The 19,478-nt window shown below is 38.5% G+C and overlaps 2 protein-coding genes across 2 annotated transcripts; one reads left to right on the forward strand and one right to left on the reverse strand.

Annotated features, from left to right (window-relative positions):
• Positions 1–7,962: 7,962 nt before the first annotated feature.
• On the forward strand, positions 7,963–9,141 carry LOC124880972. Its single transcript, XM_047386443.1, has 2 exons — positions 7,963–8,477; positions 8,959–9,141. Exons 1-2 carry the CDS (start codon positions 7,989–7,991, stop codon positions 9,139–9,141), a joined length of 672 nt encoding a protein of 223 aa, XP_047242399.1. The 5' UTR covers positions 7,963–7,988.
• Positions 9,142–10,975: 1,834 nt separating this feature from the next.
• Positions 10,976–13,138, reverse strand: LOC124881164. Its single transcript, XM_047386697.1, has 2 exons — positions 12,712–13,138; positions 10,976–12,274 (listed from the first exon to the last, which is right to left on the reverse strand). Exons 1-2 carry the CDS (start codon positions 12,884–12,886, stop codon positions 11,181–11,183), a joined length of 1,269 nt encoding a protein of 422 aa, XP_047242653.1. The 5' UTR covers positions 12,887–13,138; the 3' UTR covers positions 10,976–11,180.
• Between the last annotated feature and the right edge of the window lie 6,340 nt (positions 13,139–19,478).

Raw genomic sequence — 19,478 nt, forward strand, 5'->3', positions numbered from 1 at the left:
ATATTTTAGATTCATTGCACACTAACTGAAATATTTTAGGTCTTTTATTGTCTTAATATGGATGATTTTGGCATATAGCTAATGAAAACCCAAAATTCCAATCTCACAAAATTAGCATATCATTAAAAGGGTCTCTAAACGAGCTATGAACCTAATCATCTGAATCAACGAGTTAACTCTAAACACCTGCAAAAGATTCCTGAGGCCTTTAAAACTCCCAGCCTGGTTCATCACTCAAAACCCCAATCATGGGTAAGACTGCTGACCTGACTGCTGTCCAGAAGGCCACTATTGACACCCTCAAGCAAGAGGGTAAGACACAGAAAGACATTTCTGAACGAATAGGCTGTTTCCAGAGTGCTGTATCAAGGCACCTCAGTGGGAAGTCTGTGGGAAGGAAAAAGTGTGGCAGAAAACGCTGCACAACGAGAAGAGGTGACCGGACCCTGAGAAAGATTGTGGAGAAGGGCCGATTCCAGACCTTGGGGGACCTGCGGAAGCAGTGGACTGAGTCTGGAGTAGAAACATCCAGAGCCACCGTGCACAGGCGTGTGCAGGAAATGGGCTACAGGTGCTGCATTCCCCAGGTCAAGCCACTTTTGAACCAGAAACAGCGGCAGAAGCGCCTGACCTGGGCTACAGAGAAGCAGCACTGGACTGTTGCTCAGTGGTCCAAAGTACTTTTTTCGGATGAAAGCAAATTCTGCATGTCATTCGGAAATCAAGGTGCCAGAGTCTGGAGGAAGACTGGGGAGAAGGAAATGCCAAAATGCCAGAAGTCCAGTGTCAAGTACCCACAGTCAGTGATGGTCTGGGGTGCCGTGTCAGCTGCTGGTGTTGGTCCACTGTGTTTTATCAAGGGCAGGGTCAATGCAGCTAGCTATCAGGAGATTTTGGAGCACTTCATGCTTCCATCTGCTGAAAAGCTTTATGGAGATGAAGATTTCATTTTTCAGCACGACCTGGCACCTGCTCACAGTGCCAAAACCACTGGTAAATGGTTTACTGACCATGGTATCACTGTGCTCAATTGGCCTGCCAACTCTCCTGACCTGAACCCCATAGAGAATCTGTGGGATATTGTGAAGAGAACGTTGAGAGACTCAAGACCCAACACTCTGGATGAGCTAAAGGCCGCTATCGAAGCATCCTGGGCCTCCATAAGACCTCAGCAGTGCCACAGGCTGATTGCCTCCATGCCACGCCGCATTGAAGGAGTCATTTCTGCAAAAGGATTCCCGACCATGTATTGAGTGCATAACTGTACATGATTATTTGAAGGTTGACGTTTTTTGTATTAAAAACACTTTTCTTTTATTGGTCGGATGAAATATGCTAATCTTGTGAGATAGGAGTTTTGGGTTTTCATGAGCTGTATGCCAAAATCATCCGTATTAAGACAATAAAAGACCTGAAATATTTCAGTTAGTGTGCAATGAATCTAAAATATATAAATGTTAAATTTTCATCATGACATTATGGAAAATAATGAACTTTATCACAATATGCTAATATTTTGAGAAGGACCTGTACATTCTATTGTACAGCTGTGCTCTATGGTTTAATATATTTCACAGTATTCACATTTACTATTACAATGTTTCCCTAAAATAAAAAGAGTACTATTTAACCCAGTATGCCCAAATCTGAGACGAGAAATAATTGGTTCTTCTCTCCTTGCCATTCCTGTTCTTCTCTTTTCTCCAGTCTTCTTTGAATTTTATAAAACCAATGTCCTTTCTTTTCTTTCTCCCATTCCTTTTGCCATTTATCCTTCATTTTCTGTTCAATAATCATTTTTATTTCTGTTTTACTAACATTAATAACCAAATCTACTGATAAATTTCTAACAGCTTCCTTTGCTGACCTATCTACCAATTCATTTCCTTTAACACCATAATGTGCTGGTATCCATAGAAAATGTATCATTAAAGCCTCCATATTTATTCTAAATAATGTGTGTTGAATTTCTATTAAAATATCTGGTCTGCTTTCTGAATGATTATACTGTAAACTAACTAATGATGAACTAGAATTTGAACAAATTGCTGATCTTAATAATCTTATTTCCTCAACCCATTGAATGGCTAATAATATTGCAATCATTTCTCCTGTTTATACTGAAAGTCAATCATTTACTCTTTTCCTTATTTTAACATTGAACTCTGGTACTTTAAAGCTACTCCAACTTTATTTAATATATTTTTAGAAGCATTTGTATAAATTGCAACATAACCATAATATTTATTGACATAATCCTGTACTATATGTGAATTTAAAATAAATTCCTTATCCTCATTTCTCTTTTTCAACAAAGTAAAATCTACCATGGCATCTGGAATTATTCAAGGCTGTATCACTGATAATAAAACTGTTTGACTTATATCAACCTGATCTATTTTGAATTCTGTTATTTTCTTATTCACAATCCAACCCAAACTTCTAACATCCTTTATCTCTTTTTCCCAGGAAGGTTTTATTGCTTTTTGGGTTGGATGATCCTCTTTATGTCCTCTTAAATTAGCCCAATAATTTAATGTTAATTGCTCTCTTCTAATTTTAAGCAGCATTTCTCCCATTTCAACCAATAACGATGCTGCTGAGTAGTTTTAAAACCCCGTGTTGATGCGCGTATCACTAAAAGAAAGTCACCTGACCGATACAGGAACTGTCACAAACTGACTCGGACGGATCAAACTGTATTTATAAGGAAGCGTATTTGTCAACGGGATGCATCTGGAGGAGCATAGGAAGCTCAGGCTGGCAGCCATTCAGTGCCTGGAGGTTTCGTCGTTGGAGTGCTCCGGTCGAAAATAACAATTCGATTTTTGGGTTTATTGACCCATTGTTTATCTACCCAACTGGCTTCTTGTTTAATTTTTGAAGAAACGTCATTTTGATATTGGAAAAGGTGGTGTACAGCATAAACTGGTATGTGAATGGTTCGGATAGAAGTACAGCTAGGAGACGGGGAAGATGTGGATTTTGAGGGATGGACGTCGGTAGGTAGGTGGAGAGGAAGAGGTAGATGAGGAAAAGTAAAATGGATGAAGGAGGGATGTTTGAAATTCAGGGTAGCAAGCGAGAGTTGGAAGGAAGCAGCTCTGATGAAGAAAGAATAGTCAGAAGGAAAATACTGAGAGAGGAATTTATAATAATAATAAAATTAAGGAATGAGGATGAGCTCAATAACCTAAGCCCGATATTGATTTCTAGAGAAATAAAAAAGAAAATAGGAGAAATGGTGAAAGTGTTAAGAGACAGAAACTTGTTAGTGACGTGTAAAAATGAAGAACAAAAAATGAAGGCTTTACACGTTGAGAGTATTAGCAAAAAAATGGATGTAGAAAGAAAGACCTTGAGAGAAAATAAATCAGCCCGTGGGGTGATTTATGGTATCCCACTGGATGAAGAGTTAGACAAAATTTAAAAAAGCATTACTGGTGCAAATGTGAACTCGCTGAAGAGACTATCAAGAACTGTCAATGGAGAAAGAGTAGGAAGTCTGTCAGTTCTGATTTAATTTTCAGAAACAATCTTCCCAGAATACATAAAAATAAGATTCTTGACCTTTCAAGTAAGACCATACATCCCTCCACCACTTAGATGTTACAAATGCCAGAGATATGGACACAAAGCAGCAGTTTGTAAAGGAAAGCAGAGGTGTACAAAGTGTGGAGAAGACCACAAGATAGAAGACTGTAAAGAAGAGCAAGAAAAATGTTGTAACTGTTGAGGTCAACATAGGGTTACATATGGAGGATGTGAGGTGAGAAGAACAGCAAAGGAAATTCAACATGAAAAGATGAGAGAAAACACAAGTTATGCAGAAGCAGTCAAAACTGTGAAAGGACAAAAGATAAGAGAGACGGAACAAAATGAGAGACAAATACCTCAACAAAACAAAAAGCAAACAGAGGAGAATGTCACATAATCGGTAGAGAAACTAATACTATTTATTGCTAATGTGATCAATTGCACTGACCATGCCAAACATAAAACCTAAAAATTAAAATAATTGTGAGAGGAGCAGAAAAATGTCTGGGTTTCAAAGAGCGATCTTGGGAGAACATTAATAAAAAGTTGGAAACAGAGGGGAGACCAGGAACCCCAGCTGATAACATATGAGAATACTACAATGGAAGAAGTCTGATAGCTAATGGACAGGAACTGAAAGGTTATATTGATGAACTTGAAGAGAAACCAGAGATGATTTGTGCACAGGAGACATGGTTAAAACTAACATTAGATTTTGTTATTAAAGGATATGATTGTATAAGAAGAGATCTACCAGAAGGAAATGGAGGAGGTTGTGGGATATTTATAAAGAAAGGAGTTCAAGATCAAATATTAGGAAAAGGTAAAGATTTGGAGTATATAGTTGTTGAAATTTGGGAAAAAGAGGGGAAATATAAGATGATAGATTTTTATAATCCATGTAAAACATTAAAAATGGAGTTGATGGAGGAGTTGTTGGGATATCTGGAGGAGAAAGTAATATGGTGCGGGGACTTATTGCTAGTAGCACAATATGGGAAAATAATGATAAAAACAGACAAGCTACAGAAGAAGTCGTGGAAACAAAAAAATGTTGTATGTCTTAATGATGGAAGGGGAACAAGAATTAATGTCAGAACAGGAGCAGAGTCAACAACTTTGGTTACAATTTCATTAGCTGGTATATGTGAGTGGGATGTGGTTAAAAATACAACTATAGGTAGTAATCATTATCCCATTAAGATCAGAACAAGATTAACACCAAATAGGAAGAATATAAAAATAAATAAATTGAATTTTAATAAAGAAGGCTGAATGAAATTTCAATATTTGAGTGAAAAGAATAAAAAAAAAATATGACAATGGATGTTAGTAAAATAAATGTATGAGTTTGTAAAACAATTATAGAAGCTGCAGAAAATTTGATAACCATAAGAAAGTTCATAGACGCGTCTTCAATTTTTCACAATTCTTTTACAAACAGGGTATTTAAACTTTCATGTGGCCAAATGTCTGTATTTGACTTTCTGTTTTTGTGAAATAAATGTCTGTTTCATGTTATGTAAAAATTAGAGTCCTCAACATTACCATAATAATATTAGGTCAGTTCTCTATGGTAAAACAAAAAGATTTTAACAGATGTTTAGACTTTTTCCAGTCAGGTTCAAAATGATCGAATTAGACTCAAACTTAACACAAGATGAAATGAACCTTAACAGAATTACTGGACTGGACTGAAATAGAGAAAACTTGAGCTAATTGAAACAAACTTTAGTTACTTGAATTAAATACAAAGCTGACTGAGACTGTATGTTGTATCTATAAAACTGGGTAAGATAAAGTAAGATTATAAGATATAATATGCCCTTCATTTTTTGTGTTCATCAGTGAGTGAGTTTTTATTTTTATTTTTAATAAGAACTAAACCAAGCACTATTTAAAATAATAGCAACTACCAAAAATAGTGATCTCATTTTTAAATGTAATAAGGACAGCGGCTACAGTGACACATTGGGAAGACCCACGTGTCAAAGGGGGGAATATGTCACATCTGGTAAAGCATTAATCCTACACTATAAATTTTTCTGACTGTGCAAAGAATTTTTGCAGATCATGCATAATTTGTTGCCAACACGGGGGAAGAAATATTGCCTAGTGGTAATAGATTAATCTAGTTACACATTTCTTCCCCACATATGGTATCCCACAGATTATAAGGTCCGATAATGGAACTCATTTTGTAAATAAACTAATAGAACTAAGTTCTAAAGCATTAGGGGTCCAGTTAAAGATTAAGGAAAACAATAGCTCAGGAGGCAGAGAAAAAGAAAAGAGGAGAAAGAGCAGCTACAGAATCAGCTCCTTAAATTGCAGCTGCAAGAGGCCAAAGAGAAAATTAAATAAGAGAAAAATGATATAACTGAAAATGTAATGTTAGCTGCAGCTCAACCTGTTCCTCCAACAGCACACAACCCTATGTCTATGACTGATCAGTGGCAAGCAGGGGGTACTCCCTCTTGCACCCTATACATTTTAATAATTACAGGTACAGTGGTCGTGGAGGCAGATGGCATGTTGGCGTGGGCACAGCAGATCCCACGTTGCCTGCAAAGGTGGGAGAGAACTGTTTGAATTTTTGAGTGGACACTGGAGCTACTTATTCCACCATAACACAGCAACCTCCTAAACCACTGCTCTCTACCAAGACTGTTTCTGTGATGGGCTTCTAAGGGGCTGCATAAATTCTTCCTGTTCAGATTGGGACTCAAAGAGTAACTCACCCTTTTGTGCGTTCACCCAGCACACCTGTTAATTTGCTGGGCAGAGACTTATTAGTGAAGCTGGGAGCATCAGTGTTGTGTGGTACTGATGGGTTAACGATAACATTTCCAGATGGTTCCTCTTTGGCATGTGGACAAATGCTTCAGCATGGACAATATTTTTACAGCCAGTTGCAGAGGAATATGCTGACATCTACTGGACACTGTTGACCGAACCTCCAAGCAGCATCTTCTCTGTGTATCAGCTGTGGAAACCCTGGATTCAAAGTCTCTGCCCCTGCACCTCTCCGCCTGACCCGCCCCATGTCACTCTGTTCTACAACCGTTGGCGTCTTGCAACTTCAGGTGGCAGGTCCCTGAAGATCCATATCTGCTGGCCCCCATACGTTAGAGCTCTGATGGACAACATTTTCTGCATTATAACCTCATAAGCGTGCCAGTAGTGCAGTCTTACAATAAAGTGCCGAGGGGGTCCATCATTGCCAGGTTGTTCCTCAGGGCTCTATGAACTTGATCTATAACTGGTGCATCTGTGAGATTTAACACTTCTATTAACAACTGGGCTTTAAGCAATCTTCCTTCCCCTCATTAATTCCGGCCAATCTCAGATTCTGTCGCTTCGAACGGCCTTCAAGATCAAGGTATTTCTCTGATAGTGCTTCAACTTGCCCAAGAGACCCTTAACTTTGTCTTCCAGCACTTTTATTGTGTCTGAAGTGTTGTTAGCAGCATCGGTTAATTCTTGGTTTTGTGCGCCCATTTGGGATTTAAGTGCCGATAATGTTGTGTCACTTTCGGTTCTCAGCGTAGCTATCTCCCCTCTCAAGGTGTACTTTACCTCTGAGATCTCTGTCTCGATCTTGTTGCAAATGTCCGACTTAATAGATGGGTTTCAGGAGGATGATGTCATCACGCACGCTACCTTGCTTCCGCCATGTTGAGTACCGAACGCTAAGCTCCGTGGCGCTTTCTCTCAGACCAGAATGGATCGTTCTCATTTAAATACCCACGAACTTAAACGATACAACGAAAAAATCGCTGTTATTGGATGCGATCCATACGAAGTTCCTGCAGACTGTTTTCAACACCTTTCATCAACTGACAGGCTTCCAGATTCTTCCTTCCACGACTTATACATATATCTGATACACAACCCGTCTTCATACACCGGGGAAAGTCTGAAAGCTTTTAAAAGCACAGATGCCTATCGATATTTCACGGCTGGCTGGGTCATTGACCCGAAAATATGGTATCAGAAGAACAAGAAAATGTGTAAAGCAAAGGTAAGTCGTGTTCTACTGATCTTTATGCTTGATGTAAACACCGGCTAACACTGTTAGCATTGCAAAGGGGTAAGCTAGGATCATTTAAATCATCCACTGAAACATAGAGCAGGACTAATGATTAATGTAAGAGTGATGTTAAGGTCCTAAATAAAAAAATTTGAAATTTCAAGGGGTGGGTGAACGAACATCAAGCTCCTGACTGTTGCAAAAAGTCACGTAGGTGGGAGGGGGTTCCGAGTACCTGAGGTTAATATGTTGTACTTGTCCCAAGAAAGTTAAAGTCTCACACTCATCTTGATAAGTATTTTCTAGTTCTACTTTACTAATAGATCACATTCTTTAACTTCAGGTGAATCACTCTCAGGCAATAAATGCCACACCCACACAACCCTGGGTTGTTGTCAAAGAGGATGGGACAGTGCTAATGGCTCACTGCACCTGTAAAGCAGGATTGGGTGAAGCATGCTCCCATGCAGCCGCACTGATGTATGCACTACTAGCAGCAGTCAATGTCAAAGATGGACAGTCCAGCACTCAGAAGGCCTGTGCCTGGGTCATTCCAGGCAAAACATCTCAAATCCAGTATGAGGAACTGAGCAAAATATCAATGACCAAGAAGAATAAATCAAAATCCACTACACTGCCCAGCATTCCTGTCCCTTCAGAGGATGAATACACGAGGTTCTTCCAACAGCTGCATGAGTGTGATGTCCAGGAAGGAAATCCCAACGGAACGGCTATTTTGTCTATCATCGCGGGTCACTCTGACAAATACATACCAAAGACTGTCCAACTGAACTTGCCACAACCTCTGACAAGTCTCTTCTCGAATGCAAGATTACAAGCAGATTTATCATCACCACTGGTAGAGAGTGAAAAGGTCTTTGATGATCTTCAGCTAACGGTAAAAGAGGTATGTACATTGGCTGTCTAATTCTTCACTAAATTTGTAAAGCACTTCCTTATTTTTTATATTATTGGTATATTCAATAAGATTACTGCACTTTTGGTAAAAGCTTCTGGTAAATGCATATTGGGTAAGTACTGGTATTAACTATACTATTTGTACTTTGCTTAACATAAGGGTCCGCAACCTAAGGCTCCAAAGCCACAAGTGGCTCTTTGGATCTTCCACAGTGGGTCTTGATAACATAGGCTAAAAATAAAAAAGAACCAACTAATGTTTTTTTTTTCCTGAAGACCTTTTTAAAAAACTACTTTTTACTTAAAAGGTCATGTAACATTTGTGGCTCTAAACGAGTGTTATTTAGCTGGGCCGAGGGCAAATTTGGAACGTAAAGGTTGCAGACCCCTGGCTTAACACTAATATAAACAGATGTATCAACATTAAAAACTGCATTTAACTAATCTTCAGTGTTCAAAACATCTTGCAGTCATTTTCAGTAGAAAAGGCAACTAGAGAACAGTCAGCCAGCAAGGTGTGGTTTGAGCAAAGAGCAGGCAGAGTCACAGCATCGGTCTTCCATGAGGCAGGCAGGACGGACAGTGCCATATCCTTGATTAAAAGGATTTGTTACCCTCGATCCTGTCAGGTTTCTACTGAGTCAGTGAGGTAAAGACAGAAGTGCGTATGGAAAGGCTACATAACCAACCAGGTTTACCCAGGGTTGGTTTTTATTTAATGTTTAAGGGATATTGCAGAGTAACAAAGTTATTATTATTACACTTCAAAGACTTAAGTGATGCAAGCTCAAGATAAGATCCCAGTCCTAACACTTCCACTATTTCATTTCTGCTCTGTCGAAAAGTCAGGTAATTACAGAGTTAGATAATGTATACAATGCATAGTTAGATCATGTTTGCATAACAGCTAATGCACAGGTTTTAGACGTGAAGTAGTATACTCTAGGTTGTGATTGTTGTAAGTAGGAGTCAATCTAATTCATGTGTAACATCATTTTTCTAGATGGGGAAATTTAAATGAGCCAGTAGCAAGGATACATTACATCAAAGCGTTGCAAGATCATCACACAGATTTCTAGGTGACAACAGCAGGCCTCATCATCAACACATCTTTGCCGTGGATCGGTGCATTGCCAGATGGGATCATTACATGTGTCTGCCATGGTAAAGATGTGCTTGAAATAAAATGTCCCTTTACCCTCAAAAATAGCTCTCTTGCCAACAGCTGTAACACTGACACAAACGTCTGTCTAGTGGAAAAGGACAATGTGATGACACTGAAGGCAAATCACAAATACATGTCACAAGTTCAAGCCCAAATGCGTATTGCAGGTGTACAGTATTGTGACTTTGTTGTGTGGAGTCCCACTGAAACGTTTATACAACGCATTCAGTTTGATGACGTGTTCTTCAGTGAGACGTACAGCAGAGTAGTGCAGTTCATCAAAACTAGACTTCTGCCAGAACTTTTGGGAAAGTACTACACGGTACCACGCACAGTGGTCTCCCCAATCTCAGAGAAACAGCCACATTCAGGATGCTACTGTGGTGAACCACAGGGAGCTCCAGAGGATGTAGTCATCTGCGCATCAAAACTATGCAAGCGAGGACACTTTCACAAGTCTTGCTTGCAGATGACAAGGGTTCCAAAAGTGTGGAAATGTTATGAATGCAGGAAGATAAAGCCAAACTGAGGAACTACACTGTTATGCAACAGACATTGTACAAAGCTAACATAAAAAGATATTCAATAATATTTAGAATAAGGTTTTGTTTCCTTTTGTTCTGATGCCAGAGTTTTCCACTTATAAACATGGTGTCATTCCAGTAATCCCACTTCGGGTTATTTTCCAACTAAGTCGAAATACCTTATTATTAAGGTACTGCGATTGTCTTGTGATCTTTTAAAGTTGTGTTTAACCTGCCTTCTTTATTCCCCATTGTTCTTATTCTAATGATATGCTTAAAATAAAATCTACACTGAGGAGAGGGACAAGCATAGATGAGGAGGGAAGAGGAGAGGAAGGGAAGAAGAGAGGCAGTGGGAGAGGAGGGATATTCTAATTCCAATTCTGTTATTTTGATGTATTGTAACAAGAGAATTGGAATCAGAATATTCAACCTCTCTTCCTGCCTCTCTCCTTCCCTTCCTTCCTCTCCTCCTTACTATCCTCTTTCCATCACTTCTTTCAGTGTATATTTCATTTCAAGTAGAACTAATGCAAATAAAATCTACATTGTGAGGAGAGGAAGATGAGGACGTGGGATGATTTTCTTGTCTTCTTTTTATCCTGTCTTAATTTTGTGCGTTATTAAAATCACAATTGAAAAATGGTGACATGTTTCTCATGTTTCTCTTCAGTAGTAAACCTTTAAAACATTAAATATTGTAATAATGAAACAAGTATATGGTTTGATCAACAAAAGTCAGATTTCTTTCAAAATGAAATACTTTGTGGGTTGGGATGTTTAATTCTGCATGTCATCACTCTGGTGGAACAACAGGAGGGCAAAGATTACAGAGGACACAACACACTTTCACCATTTTGTCTAGTGGCGTGAGTCCATCTGAGGCTGAATAACAAAGTGATATGGGTATGGTTCCTTGCAAAATAGAGTACTTATTCCTTACAATTCCTATAATTCTCTCCACATGGATGCGCACAGCTGCCAGTCCTCTCGATGACTCGATTTATTCTGGGTGAAGCTGTGCTTTTCCTTTGGTAAAGGCAGGTATCTTGAGTTGTGCATTGACAAGTCCTACAGAATCTGCTACATTAAACCCTCTGTCAGCAAGAACCACATCCCCATGGGACAACAGTTCATGATATCCACTATGCTCCGTCACATACTTATCACTTGTCCTACCACCCCAACCTTTTGAAACAAAGCTAATGACCCCTTGTAGTGTTATGGAAATGAGATACTTAACTGTATTATGATGTTTATATTGTAAATAGGTTTGTGCACGTGCTCTCATCTCTTTAGGTCTTTCAATGAATATCTCAAAGCAGTCAATAATACTAGTGCAATTTTTGAAGTTTTTTCTGTAACACATGGGAAGACTAATTAAAATCTGATCTCTGCTTGGCCACCTTATAATATTACACAGCCGGAAATACATAACATTCAGTGTGTTGTTGAAAACCCTACTAGCGGTTGATGTTGATGTATGAAAACAATGACCTAGGAAAAAAAGTGGTAAATTCATTCTCAAGCGCTTTAATGTTAGTAAAAACTGCTGAAAAGGTGACAAACATGACTTAACATTAAGTAATGGTGATATAAAAGAGAATACAACAATCAATTTACAGTAAGAAGGCAGGCCAGTTAACTTATTGACTTTCTCATCTTTGCCTTGGAAACTTTCTTTACTGAATGTTAATGAATCTACTTCACCCTTGAGTTTACAGATTTCAGTCCTTAATCTCATACATTCTTCATTGAGTCTTTTAATTGTGACTTGGAAAGAAGCATTGGTACAGGAACCATCCATCGCCAATCCAACCTCCTGTCTGTCTTCTCCTCCATCCTGCTGGTCATCATCATCCACCTCTTGTCTGTCTTCTCCTCCATCCTGCTGGTCATCATCATCCACCTCCTGTCTGTCCTCTGCTTTTCCCGTCTCTCCTCTGTCAGCATCAATCACTGCTCTTTTTCTTTTTAGAGCCTGAGTGTGTTCAAACCTGGCCATTTGATAAACCCTCTTTCGCTTGTTTGGAGAACTTAGATGAGGAAATATTGTTGGCACGTAGTCTGGGCTTAGTGGGTTTTGGCTTTTTGCACCTGATGAGACAAAGGATTCAGTGAATGTAACTAGGTCTGCGTCCAAAGCAGCTACAACGAAGAAACCAGAGAAATGAAACATCTTGCTAGGTTAATCTAAGATCAGCACAATATATCATCAAGCTTATTAGCTTGTAAGACTAAGTTTTCAACTTCTGTTGCTGTATATTTTACTGTCATTATGTTGCGTAAGTTCAATTGAATGAAATGTAAAAATACTACATTAATCTCAAAGATCCTGCTGTAGACAGATATCTAAGCTAACAACTGCAATCTCTGAAGCAAAATATTCAGATCTTCATATCAAATGCATTTGTTACAAACGGTGTCTAATCAGTTTCATTCTAATCACTTAATTTTCTGAAAAATATGTTCAAGACATTAAATCCAGTTGGCAGTAGCTTGAGCTAGCTCTCCGGACGTGCTTTGAAACTCACATGATACAAAATGTGCACTGCACAGACGGCTACTTGCAGTCGGCGTCCAGTTAGCCCTCCTGATTGCTGACAGCCATCTCTGACGACGTTCTTCCTCTTTCGGTAAGCGATAAAAAGAAATATTTGGGTCACCTTTCTTATTATCACACCCAACTGCACAACACACGGACGGCATCTTCAACGACCGGGGCACCAAAGAAGGTACTCAATATGGCGGCGGCTACAGTTCGGTGAGCGTGTGACGTCACCTGCAAGGCATCTATAGCTGGCTCTGTGTGGAGTGATTATATAGCTTTTAGTACATCATTGTTATTTGTCTGTTAGGCGGTCTCACCGGCTCTCGTCGAGCCCAAGGCTTAACGCAGGCCTGTCTCCTCGTCCAGGTCGTGTTTTGCATTATTTTTTCTCTGCATTTTTGATGTGTCCATTCTCATACAAAAGTTCTCAAACTGCTACTGGATAAATTCCCAAAATTTCGTTCATATGGCTTTGTTGAATTGGCGTTTTAAACTTAAAAATTGCGAGAGCCACTAGCGAGCGCATACTACTTGCTCATCACTCGACAGCTCCCCCCTTAAACAAGTATTTAATACAGAATAGGGTAGAAAATCCTTTATTGTCCCACAATGGGGGAAATTTGGGTGTCTCAGAAAGAAAGCAAAAGACAATGAAAGCATCCAGGTTCATACATCACTAGAAACCATAGAAAGAGTCAACAGAATAAACGCTATAAGAACCAATCGGGAAAAACTGGAGTCACAAAAAGTTTGTAGAGGCTGTACAATAAAGGAGAATAAAACCCAGGAAACATTAAAGATACATTTGAACAAACTGTGTAGTTACCAACAAACATACTCAGATTAATTAAATGAGAGGTGCAGCATAGTCAGATGACAGAATCAATGTTAACACTTGTTGAGCAGATGATAAACTGTGCAATATAATATAAAACAAGTAAAACAATCTCCTTCATTCAGTGAAGGAGCAGTGAATGTAAATGCCATGTATGCAGCAAATGATGCCTTGAAACCCAGAAATATATCAATAGATAATGCTTGAAGTCTCAAAATGTGATACCAACTAAATTACTGCTTTCACTGATTCCTGCAGTTCTGTGAAATTCTTCTTTCATTATTCTTGTGTGTCTGTGTGTTAGGGAGTGGTGGAGACTCCCATCTAGAATCACAGTTAAACTTTAACTAAACCTAAGCTATGTATGTCTGATGACATAAACCACAATTACACTTTTTACACAGAATTAAACCCTGGTGTCCTGTGTGGCAGGTAGGGACACGCAACACTCTGCTAAGGAGGACAACCTGACTTCACTGAATGTTTGCAATTGACACCATGGACACCTCAGCTGTACAGTAACAGTTTAAGAGCAACAGTAACATTCCTGACAGCAAGACATACAGTTGCCTTTGAAGGATTTTCTGCATCACCTATATTATACAAAAAGCTGCTGTTGGCATAAAAACGATGTGCAGTCGTTGTGTCATAGGAGCAATGTGTGGGCTGAGAATATTATTCAGATACATTGACTGTGGCAAAAAACAGTAACGCTCTAAAATATATTCATTTGAAAATGACAAGACATCTAAATCCAGTCTGATCCTCCTCTCCTGACTAGGGATAGGTACATTTCACATCTTAACCGATTCGGTACCAATACATCGATAACAGCACTCGCTGGTACCAATTTTCGGTACTTTTGTGTGTGTTATGTGGTATTAAATGTTATAAGATAAAATCTCAAATTTTCCATTTAACATACATTACTGGTCAAATGTTTTAGAACCACTTTCTCTTTCAATGTTTTTTATATTTATGATAATTTCCATTGTACGTAGATTCTCACTAAAGGCATCAAAACTGTGAATGAACACATATGGATTCATGCAGCAAACGAAAAATTGTAAAATAACTTTAAATATGTTTTATATTTTAGATTCCTTAAAGTAGCCGCCCTTTGCTGTGATGACTGAATTATTAACCTTTGGCCGTCTCTCAATGAACCTCTGGTAAGTTCTTTCAAGACTCTTGGAAAACCATTTCAGGTGACCACCTCATGAAGCTCATGGAGAGGATGTTACGAGAGCAAAGCAGTAATCACAGCAAAGGGAGGCTATTTAGAAGAATCTAAAGTATAAAATTATAAAAGTTATAGCTTACATAGAAGCTGTAAATCTACAATATAAATATGTTTAGAGTTATTTCACATTTTTTGTTTACTACATAACTCCATTTCTGTTCCTTCAAAGTTTTGTTGCCTTTGGTGAGAATCTACAAAAATAAAGAGACCCATAAAACTTTTGACTGGTAGTGTATGTATTATTCTAGATATAAACTTTATTGAATATATATTTTAAAAAAAAACATCCAGCTGTTCGTATTGTAACATCTCAGTTGTTTCAAACATTTCTTCAACATGAAAACGCTCAACTACGCAGTTTTTTTTCTTAAAAAGGCACAAATTTAATGCACAAATTGTATCCATTAGCAGGCGTGTTAACGGTGCTGAATGAAGGATTTCTAGCCATATATCTGAGGATGACGAAAATTGTGCACTCCTCAGCGTTGAAGAAAATCTGGTGCTTAACTAGATGCTTCCTCAGATTAGAAGTATTCCCACCGCTGGCCTTGAACTTCACATCACAACTTTTGCAGCGACCGTAATCTGTTTGAGCATTTAAACCTTAACCATTTTCCTCTCTAGTGTGGATTTCCATGTGTCTGTTTAAACTTCCTTTTTCAGTAAATCTTTGTCCACATAGATCACAACAGAAAGGTTTCTGTCCAGTGTGGGTTCTCTTGTGTTTGTTTAAATTTCCTTTTTGGTTAAATCTTTCTCCACATAGATCACAACAGAAAGGTTTCTGTCCAGTGTGCGTTCTCTTGTGTGTGTTTAAATTTCCTTTTTGGTTAAATCTTTCTCCACATAGATCACAGCAGAAAGGTTTCTGTCCAGTGTGGATTCTCATGTGTTCGTTTAAATATACATTTTGGCTAAATCTTTGTCCGCATAGATTACAACAGAAAGGTTTCTGTCCAGTGTGGATTCTCATATGTCTGTTTAAATTTGCTTTTTGGCTAAATCTTTGTCCACATAGATCACAACAGAAAGGTCTCTCTCCAGTGTGGATTCTCTTATGTATGTTTAAAGTGCATTTTCTAATAAAGGTTTTACCACAGTCTTCACAGCTAAACTTCACTCCTGTCTGGACTTTCTTTGGCGTTTCCACATTTTTCTTCTCTGTGAAACATTTATTCCCATCCAGCGAGCTTAAAGGTCCTATTTCTGAATTTATCATGTCTTTCTGAAGAAAGCCATGGTGAACAAATTGTTCAGCAAACTCAGGGGATCTAAAAGGTTTGTTAATGTTTCCATCTGACTCAGGAGCTCTGCTGTTCTTCCAGTCATTGTCCATGTCCTTAGATTTCAGTCCAGAGTCTGACAAGTGTTTGAGCTCAGAGACGGGGTGCTTTACATCATCGGCCTTTTCATCCTTCTCAGTGTCTTCAGTTTCTGAGGAAATGGAACCATCTCCATGATCTTGTATCCTGATGGATTCTTCTCCTCCATCAATATCTTCTGGAGGCGCTCTGCCTTTAATTTGGTCTTGATAAAGCTGTGAGAGCAGAGGGGACTGTTTATCATCCTCACTCTTTATGAAAGTAGCAGTGACTGGAAACCTCATGACATCAATCTCCTCCTTCCCATTGAGCTGCTCTCCCCCCAGACTGGTGTAGACCTCCTCCTGTTCCTCCTTTATGTGGTGGAGCTTTGGGTCATGTAGGCCAGCACAAGGTCTGTGGTTTACAGGAGCTTCTTCTTTAACCATCAACATCTGCTTAACATCTGCAGGAAACATTGAAACACATCATGCATATTAGAAAGTTTTTTGACTTCAGCCTGGACTGAGTCACTTTTTATAAAGATATTTAGGTACTTTGGTTACAATAAGTTTTTTGGTTTAATTACCATTTATTCTTATCCTTTTATTTCACATTGTTGCTTCTTATGTCTGTTCATTTATGTCGTGATCTATTCACTTATTTTCAACAACCATATACTGAAACCATTTTTTTCTTTTTTGTCTCCATCTCGCTTGTCTACGATTGTTTCCAATATGCCGCATAATTAATCTTTTTAACTAGTTTCTGTGTGAAATTATCTGGTTTTAAAGCAGGTACAATAAACAATGAACACGTCAACGTTTTCTCTGTTTAAATATTTCTTATAAAAACAATGACATAGAATCCACACCAGATGTTGGCAACTATCAAAAATTCCTCATATAACAAGAAATTAAAGACAATTATTCCACAAAGAAAGTTAAGGGTAAAAACTTGGAATGACAGAGAATAAGTATTTAACCCATGAAGAAATGGATGTCTGAAGGTGTATAAAAAGCCAAACAACCATATTAAATCTGTCAGCATTTAGAAAGCAACTTTTATATGTTCAGATCAATATCAACAGGTTTAAAATGTATTGATAGCCTATAGGAAGGTTTCTTATTACTAAAGTATTGCACAGAGGGGTAAAACTGGTAAAAGCAAAGAGACCTTCACAAAAAGGTCTTACTATTGCAAAACATACTAATGGCAATGATTACAGCTGCATTTCTAAGCTTCTGACTGTTCCAGTGAGCGCTGCTGCAACCATAATCCTGAAGTGGAAAAGACAATTTCAATGTAGACCAGTCAAAGCCAGGTGCCCCTAGAAAGACGTCTGGTCTTCTGGTTTAAGGTAGCTGTAGTTAAAGCTTAACTTAAGAAACCTTCTCTTGATCAAGATGACTAAATTACAGACCTATGTTGGGATCCACAGCCATGGATTTCAACGTTAAACTCCGGTACAGACTTTTCTGGAACTTTCAAAATAAAGTGCATTAACCTTCTTCCGGCACAGCCAGGAAACGGGATAACTGCAGACTTCATGTGACGCCACTACCCGGATAAAAGCACAGCTGTTGCTACATCCGCCCTCTTCCACACCGGTGTTCATCGGGATAGGAGGGGAAAAAAGCGCGCTGATGTCTTTTTGCTGGCAAACAGACATAAACTCTTCAACTGGATCCAAGGATGTCATGCGATCATCGATCATATGCAAAGATAAGTACGAATTAAATACTGTCAGTGTATCTGGTATTTTTATTCATGAACGGGGGTAATTAAGGTACAAGCATTGCTTGACTCTCTCTCCGAGCCCTGCAGAAGCAAACGGTGTTTGAGAGAAGCCCCCTGCAAGTCTGGAAGGAAGACAGCTGAGACCGCAGCGGACTGGACGGGCCGCCCAGCTACAGCTCCGGAGCTAACCCTTTTGTTCAGAGCGAACACACCTTCAACCCCCACGAAGCTACCGAGCGAACCGCTTGTTGACTGTGGATACCTTCTTCAAACTTCGCCCTTGGACAACGTTTCCTCACCACGGTTCATGAGGTTAAGTGTTTTGGGCAAAGACAGGTTTAGAATGAAATGATCTAAACGTTTTTCATTTTATTAAGTTTTGTTCATGTGAAGCTCGGCTACCTTAGAGCTAGCAGGCTATCTGCAGCACACGTGCCGGTTTGTGTTCTTTGTATGTTTTTAAAGTTAAGAAAAACTTTATTTAAAGGGTGATTTTTAAACAGAACATTGATCATAACGCGCCCTCCGCGCTTATGCATTTAACCCTTATATTAACCGAGGTATTTTAAAGGTATGTGTCTGTTTCTGGTGCTAAGCTATCCGCTTCTTTGTTAGCTCAACTGCTAACCAGTAAGAACACGTGCTTGCTACTAAAGAGTATTTAACAGAAAGGTTGTTAGTTTTCAAGCTAGTGAATAATAGTCCCTGGACATCAGTTACTAGATTTGATAACTAAGTAAACACCATTAAGCTCCATTTCTCCAGAAAGATTTGGCTTGTTTCCAAAATATCCCCTTAATATTTCTTCAAATATTATTTTAATAAATGAAGGCAGCTAATTAGACACCGTTGAGAATTAGTCATCCAGAAGGTTGGTTTTATTCAGCAGATCATTCTTTAAAATATTATTTTATTAAAATAATATTTTATCTGATCTTGCATTGTGAATGGTTGTCTAAATGTTGCTGATTATTTTCTAAGTTAGTTCCAAGACTAACTTAACTTCATTTCCAGATTCTTCAAGATAATCCTTGGTTCTCAAACATAAACATTGCATGGTAATGTTGCATCACTCTTTTGGTCATAATTTCCAATCATCTTTAATCATCTTGTTTATATTGTACATAGCCTATTAGTCTTCGTTATTCTTTAATTCTGCTTGGTAGTTTAGTTGGATTGTTTTAGCATAGTAAAGAGTTTGTTGATTGAAATATGTTTGACTTTGAGTTGACTTATTTTTGTTAATAAATTCTTGTATTTTAAGAAATTGTGTGAATTCATTCCATATATGTGCAGAGTTTATGCTGTTCAATAATGTCAGAGCTCATCTCACACCTTTCTATTCTGTCCTAATACCATCGCCTTACTGGGCTGGTATTCACAGGACAGGAGATTCATAATCACAACACCTATATCCAATCTTCCATTCTTATCTACAATTCTTGAAAAAATAGTTGCTAATCAAATGTGTGAGCATTTACACAACAATGACCTGTTTGAAGAGTTTCAGTCAGGTTTCAGAGCTCATCATAACACTGAAACAGCTCTGCTGAAAGTCACTAATGATATATTCGAGACTGTTTAGCAGTAGAAGCTACATGCTAAAGCTAATAACCTCCAGTGCAGTGTTT

The sequence above is a fragment of the Girardinichthys multiradiatus genome, chromosome 14, assembly GCF_021462225.1.
Source record: "Girardinichthys multiradiatus isolate DD_20200921_A chromosome 14, DD_fGirMul_XY1, whole genome shotgun sequence".
Classification (NCBI taxonomy): domain Eukaryota; kingdom Metazoa; phylum Chordata; class Actinopteri; order Cyprinodontiformes; family Goodeidae; genus Girardinichthys; species Girardinichthys multiradiatus.

What these genes read in the sequence shown, in the direction of transcription:
- LOC124880972 (XM_047386443.1), top strand. Translation starts at nt 7,989, where the DNA reads ATGGCTCACTGCACCTGTAAAGCAGGATTGGGTGAAGCATGCTCCCAT. An exon ending in TTCAGCTAACGGTAAAAGAG is followed by an intron (nt 8,478 to 8,958) that starts GTATGTACATTG and finishes AACATCTTGCAG; the next exon opens with TCATTTTCAGTAGAAAAGGC.
- LOC124881164 (XM_047386697.1), bottom strand. Translation starts at nt 12,886, where the DNA reads ATGCCGTCCGTGTGTTGTGCAGTTGGGTGTGATAATAAGAAAGGTGAC. An exon ending in CAGTGCACATTTTGTATCAT is followed by an intron (nt 12,275 to 12,711) that starts GTGAGTTTCAAA and finishes TTGTCTCATCAG; the next exon opens with GTGCAAAAAGCCAAAACCCA.